This window comes from Mesoplodon bidens (assembly GCF_964165515.1).
Source record: "Mesoplodon bidens genome assembly, chromosome: 18".
Classification (NCBI taxonomy): Eukaryota; Metazoa; Chordata; class Mammalia; order Artiodactyla; family Ziphiidae; genus Mesoplodon; species Mesoplodon bidens.
The window spans coordinates 57,361,545-57,368,772 of NC_138175.1; the positions used below are offsets into that span (position 1 = coordinate 57,361,545).

Below are 7,228 nucleotides of genomic sequence, written 5' to 3' on the forward strand. Positions count from 1 at the left end.
CAGCTGCAATAGGCACGTGATGTACCCTGCAGCCGCTGAGTGCCTAACGGCTCCCATATGGGGCAGCACAGCCGTAGAGAATCAGTAGTAAAACTCAAAGGATAAAGGACATTTCCATCAGTGTATGAGGGGTTATGGGGCAGAGCCATTTTCAAATGTCAGCTTGTTGACCTGTGACCAAAGAGTGCCTGATGGGGACTGCAGACCCAGTGCTACTGGGGTTGAAAACATGGGGCAGAGATGGAGGGGATCTTAGCCCTGAAAAAGCAACAGTGAGGGACTTCCCTGGCTGTCCAGTGGTTAGGACCCAAGCTTCCACTGCAGGGGACACGGGTTCCATCCCTGATCAGGAAACTAAGATCCCACAAGGCTCAGCCAAAAAAAAAAGTATTAAAACAAAAAACAAAAAACTTATAAAACCCAAAACAACCAAAAGCTGGCTTTTAAAAAATTAATTCCGTTAATTAAAGCTTCCACCTTTAGGGACTTCCCTGGTGGTCCAGTGGTTAAGACTTCGCCTTCCAATGCAGGGGGTGCAGGTTCGATCCCTGGTCCGGGAGCTAAGATTCCCACATGCCTGACAGGAATGTGGACTTCCCTGGTGGTGCAGTGGTTAAGAATCCACCTGCTAATGCAGGGGACACGGGTTCAAGCCCTGGTCTGGGAAGATGCCACATGCCGCGGAGCAACTAAGCCCATGTGCCACAACTACTGAGCCTGCGCTCTAGAGCCCGCGACCCAGAACTACTGAGCTCACGTGCCACAAATACTGAACCCCGCGCGCCTAGAGCCCATGCTCTGCAACAAGAGAAGCCACCACAATGAGAAGCCCGTGCACTGCAATGAACAGTAGCCCCTGCTCGCCACAACTAGAGAAAGCCCGCACGCAGCAACAAAGACCCAATGCAGCCAGAAATAAATAAATAAATTTATTTATTTTTAAAAAGAAGCAATATTGTAACAGATTCAGTAAAGACTTTAAAAATGGTCCACATCAAAAAAAATCTTTTAAAAAAATTCCACCTTTAAAAAAAAAAGAAATAAAAGCAACAATGAGTAATATTGTTGGGGCATATCCTGCTCTAGGTGAAGTTAGTCTGAGGTGAGGGAAATCAGGGGCAGCCCCAGCTATTGAGCATACTTCTCATAATCCTTTTAGACCTTCACCTCGATACAGTATTGATAAGTTACTAGAAGAGCCCTGTACTAGTTTCCTAGTGCTGCCCTACAAATTACCACAAAGTTGGTTGCTTGAAAGAACAGGAAATTGACATTATGCCAAGTGAAATAAGCCAGCCACAAAAAGACAAACACTGTATAATTCCACTTCTATGAGTGGTCAAAATCACAGAGACAGAAAATAGAATGGTGGGTGCCAGGGCCTGGGGGGATGGGGACAAAGGAATGGGGAAATAGTTAATGGATACAGAGTTTCAGTTTTGCAAGATGCAAAGAGTTCTGGAGATAGATGGCGGTGAGGGTGGCGCAACAGTGTGCATGTCTTTAATACCACTGACGTGTACATTAAAAAGGATTAAGATGGTAGATTTATGTTATATGTATTTTATCCCAATAAAAAATTGGAATTTAAAAAAAAATAAAAGATTTTAATTGTAAAAATGTACAATAAAAAAAAACTATTCTCTCACAGTTCTGGAGGCCAGAAGTCCAAAATCAAGGTGTCATCAGGGTTGGTTCCTTCTGGAGGCTTTAAAGGAAAATCCACTCCATGCCTCTATCCCCGCTGCTTGCTGGTGGATGCAATTCTTGGCCTCCCTTGGCTTGTAGATGCATCACTGCAATCTCTGCCCTCCATTTTCTCCCTTTCTGCCTCTAATAAGCATGCTCATCACTGGATTAGGACTCACCCTAATCCAGGACTGGAGGACTTAAGATCCTTCCCTTAATTACATCTTCAAGACCCTTATATGGAATACGAACTAAGGTCACATTCTGAGATTCTGGACAGACACATCTTGGGAGGAGAGAGGGGCACGGTTCAACCCACTACAAGTCATTATCCCCTAAAATGCTGTTTCATTACTTGGAAGAAAAAAATCAGTCCTAGGGAATTCCTTGGCTGTCCAGTGGTTAGGACTCTGTGCTCTCACTGCTAAGGGCCCAGGTTCAATCCCTGGTAGGGGAACTAAGATCCCACAAGCCGTGCAGCGTGGCCAAAGAAAAAAAATCAGTCCTAGAAGTAACCATTGCCTTCAGCTAGGGCTTATGATCTGGTGAGAGGAGAGCAGAATAGTTATACTCCTATCCACCCACTGACCGACTGCTTTTATGCAGTTAACAACCTGAACAACGCCATGCCATGATTCTGGTACTCGGGAGTTCTCAGTTCAAACAGGGCTACCTGGCTGAGAATAATCAGACCGAGCGGATGAGAAAACAATTGTGATAGGCAGAATAACTGTGCCCCAAAGATGTCCACACCCTCCTCCCCAGAACCTGTGAATCCGGTACCACCAAGGGGAATTACGGTTGATTTAAGGTTGCGAATAAGGAGACCACCCTGGATTAACCCAGCAGGCTGAGTGCATCACAGGGGTTTCTGAACGTAGAAGAAATAGTGTCAGAGTGATGTGATACAGGAATGACTCAAGTCGTCACTGACAGATTTGAAGGTGGAGGAAGCGGCCGTGAGCGAACGATGTCAGGCCGCCTCTGGAAGCTGGGCAAGAAAACAGATTCTTTCCCAGAACCTCCAGAGGGCATGCAGCCCTGCCAACACCTTGATTTAAGCCCACTGAGACCCATTTGGACTTCTGACCTCCAGAATCATAAGACATTAGTGTTGTTGTAAGCCACTAAGTTTGTGGTTAATTTGTTACCGCAGCTGTAGGAAACTATGATGATTTTCGAATCTGGGGCTTCTGTTAAGACTGTTAGGTATAAAATAAGGTACAAGGATATATTGTACAACACGGGGAATAGAGCCAACATTTTATAATAACTGTAAATGGAGTGTAATCTTTTAAAATTGTGAATCACTATATTGTACACCTGTAACATATAATATTGTACATCAACTATACTTCAATTTTTAAAAACAATTTTTGGGAATTCCCTGGCCATCCAGTGGTTAGGCCTCCACAATTTCACTGCCAAGAGCCTGGGTTCGATCCCTGGTTCGGGAACTAAGATCCCGCAAGCCGCGTGCCCCGGCCAAAAATAAATAAATCAAATTTTTAAAAAGTCTGGGGCTTCTGGGGACTTCCCTGGTGGTCCAGTGATAAAGACACCGTGCTTCCAATGCAGGGGGCGGGGTTCCATCCCTGGTCACGGAACTAAGATCCCACATGCCCAGCGGTGAGGCAAAAAAAAAAAAGAGTCTGGGGCTCTGATGTGAGACTGGGCAAGTTTCCACATCAGGAAGTTCTCTGTCTCTGTCCCCAGATACTGCCCCTGGGAACCACGATGCAGAGAACGTCGTCCGCTTGGCTCTGGCTGCAATGTTTCTGGTGATCCTGGGGGTCTTCCTGGTTGATGCCTGGTTCAGCAGAAAGGATTTCAAGAGGAAGTCAAGAGCTCGTTAGCCTCAGCCAGCCATGGAGGAGCCCTCATAACTGTGAACCACCCCCCAAGGTTCTCCGCTGCACAACGCTTCATTGGAGTGCACAGCTCTGGCCACTGCTCATGTTCATTTTGGGGGAGACCCTGGAGTGGAAGATGTCAAGACGACGGTGGAGGCTGGCAGGGAGGAGTCATCAGCCCTTGGTTCAGTCCACAACCTCTCCCCCCACGTCAACTTCCCTGTGCTTCTCCATGCTCTCTGGCACGTGTGATCCCAGGCTCTTCCGAAATCTTCCAACCTCAGCTTCGGCGGTTCAAGACAAATTTGCTGCTCTCTCTGGCTCACTCCCCTCTGCTTTCTCCTCTTCTCAATTCCATTTCATCAGATCCACCAAACCTTCACCATCAGCCTACACCTTCTCTTACCATTGCCTCCAACCCCGGGAATATCCTCCTGGTGTGTCACCTCTAAGGAGATGACCCTCTCCTGAATTTCCAGCCCCAAAGAGCTCCTTGGACGGACTCTCATTTTAAGCTCTCTCTTGGACACGTTAATGATGGTTGGTCCTGGCCACGTGGGGAAAATAGTGCCTATTCGTGAGGTATTGTGTTTATCTCCTGCCCCTCTCTCTACTGTCTTGCTGCAGGTGCTATGGTGTCCCCACTGGCTGGGGTCCAGGCACGTAAGTCCCATCCACCCACATTTCACTATGCCCTCATTGGACACTTCTCCCATACGATGTGTTTTAAAATAACGGCAATAAAATAAAATAAAATAAAAATAACAGCAAAATAGCGTTGGTGCTTACTAACAGCTGCAAAATGTTCCTTTCCTTGGATGCACCATTATTTGCTTAAGATGACCCGTATTGCTGGCTTTTACATTGTTTCCAGCCTTGCTGTATTAAAGAAATGCAATTGACATGCTTTTACAGATGTAATCAACACATCATGTCTCCCGCATGCATATATATTCATAGGCTACATTTTGAGGGAGGAATTGCTGAGTCTGCATCTGTAAATTGAACAGATACCAACAAGGAGATTCTGCCCCGAGGAAGTCCCTAATGGTGTGTGTAAGGGGGGGAGATAAATGGAAAAACTATCCCCAAGCCTGGTCACAGTTTTGGCTTCACTCCATGTTATGGGCTGGAGTGTAAAGGGCAATACCCCCCAAAGATGCTATCTTTCACTGAAAATCTTAAGCTCCGTTATGTATTTAGTTTAAGGCCACTCATTAAATTCTGAAGTTTTTCTCCTGCATATACCTTTTTTTTAAAAAACGGATTCTTTTGCCTAGTGCAAGGATTTGCCCTCCTTAAACACAGAAAAGGCATTCCATAAATATATTTCCAGGTGGCAATTCCACGTAGCATAATGTTTTCAAGGTTTATCTATGTTATGACATGTGTCAGTGCTTCGTTCCTTTTTAATGACTAAATAATATTCCATTGTGTGGATAGACCACCATTCATCTGGTGATGGACACTTGGGTTGCTTCCACTTTTTGGCTGTTGTGAATAATGTTTTTCCGAACTTGGGTGGAAAACAATCTGGCAGTTCCTCAAGTTGTTACCACATGACTTAGCAATTCTGCTCTTAGGTGTATATCAACTGAATTTTTGGATTCTCATTTTTGGAGGGGGGGTGGGTGGCTTCTTTTGGTGGCAATGTTTGATAATTCCTATTTTTGCCCATGTATTTCTATGAACAGAGCTGTTGGCTTTGGGGTGATTTGCACATTTCTTGTTCAATGTATTCCTAAATATATATTTAATGCTCGTGATTGCTACTATAAAGTTTTTAGTACAAGGGTGCCCTCTGCTGTCAGGGTAGTGAAGTACAGCTTTTTACTAGATGACTAGCAAATAGGGGGAGTTTAAATCCTTGATTTTTTTTTCCCTTTTTTTCTTACAAAATCCTAATTTTTCTTTCTCTCTCCTTTTTCCCTTAGCCATGCAGTATACAAAAAGTACCTCTCTCCTTTAATTTCAATTCTCTTCTCTCAAAGGAGGGTCACATTTCCAAGACCGTAGTAGTCAGTGCCCTGATCTGTCTGAATGCTTTTTTACTATTTTCACACCTTTCTCTTTCTGGTGGTGGTTTTCACACAACTACTATGTATAAAATAAATAATGTACAATGATATATTGTACAACACAGGGAATATAGCCAATGTTTTATAATAACTATAAATGGAGTATAACCTTTAAAAATTATGAATCACAGGACTTCCATGGTGGCGCAATGGTTAAGAATCCACCTGCCAATGCAGGGGACACAGGTTAGGAGCCCTGGTCCGGGAAAATCCCACATGCCACGGAGCAACTAAGCCCGTGTGCTACAACTCCTGTACTCTAGAGCCCGTGAGCCACAACTACTGAGCCCACATGCCACAACTACTGAAGCCCATGCGCCTAGAGCCCGTGCTCCGCAACAAGAGAAGCCACCGCAATGAGAAGCCCAGGCACCGCAAGGAAGAGTAGCCCCCGCTCGCCACAACTAGAGAAAGCCCGCGCATAGCAACAAAGACCCAACGCAGCCAAAAAATACGAAAATAAATAAATTTTTTTTTAAATTGTGAATCACTATGTTGTATGCCTGAAACTCATATAATATTGTAAATCAGCTATACTTTAATTTTAAGTCCAAAGAACTTTTACCTGAACCGTTTGAGACTAAGTTGCAGACCTGATGCCCCACCATCTAAATCCTGATGGTTTTTCCTGCAAACAAAGACGTTCTCGTACGTAACCACAGTGCAATCACCGAAATCAGGACATTAATATAGGGCTGCACCATCTTTAGAGGTTATGCGGGAGACACATTCTCATGCAGTTGGCACAGCCTCCAGCTACGCAGAAAGCCCAAAATATTAAATAAAACCTTCATCATAGATGAGTGACCCTCTGCCCATGGATTCTCCACAGCTGGTCTCGCATTTCATCCCCAGTCTAACTCCCCCGAAATCCACTCCCAGGTGTGGTCCCCAGGTTCATCTCAGCCAGACCCTGCAATGCACCCAGCATGTGAGCTGGGATTCGCCCCAGGTGATGAGGCGGACCTGGAGATGATGAGCATCATCTTGTGAGGCACCTGCTTGGGGAAGGACCACGACCTTCCCTCAAGGGGTGCTGGTCTCCAGCAAGGGGGGTGTTCTCAGGGAAATTGAGAGGCTCAAGATCTTCAGGTTTGTCCACACGAATGACCCAATCCCAGGTCTCAGGTGGGTCCCAAGAATGCTTCTGTCATTTCCTTGGAAGCTCTGCCACTGCGATAACAAGACCCCTCACCGGATTTTCAGCAGCATCTGCCCTGCAGCGTCAGGAGGACCTCTGGATTTCGTGGTACGTCTTCCATAGGAGATAGGCTACCCTGAGTCAGTCACCTGTATTGTTTCCATTACGACCTGTTTCCCAGCACCGTGCCTGTCAGCTGCGCTCCACCCCAATGAAGCCCAGGTGAGAACAAGCGAGGCCCCCTGTGCTGGTGACTAGCTCTGCCTGACCCACCCTCGGTTCGCAGCTCCTGACGCTCACAGACCCGCAAACATATCCAGATCCGCCTCCATCAGTGGTTCTCAACCGAAGGTGAGTTTCCCTCCTCGGGAACATATGGCAATGTCTGCAGACAGTTCTGGGGGTCTCACCCGGCTAGGGGGGCTACTGGCATCTGGCGGGTAGAGACCAGGGCTGCTGCTCGACAT

At 46.0% G+C, this 7,228-nt stretch overlaps 1 protein-coding gene across 1 annotated transcript in view; it reads right to left on the minus strand.

The window, feature by feature from the left end:
- The window catches only part of GP6 (glycoprotein VI platelet), a gene marked incomplete at its 5' end in the record, with an annotated part of 37,569 nt that extends 30,341 nt beyond the window's left edge, over positions 1 to 7,228 (minus strand). Inside the window, 1 exon segment of the mRNA XM_081216088.1 lies at positions 7,172 to 7,228. Within this exon segment, the coding sequence (XP_081072214.1) occupies positions 7,172 to 7,228 (57 nt within the window).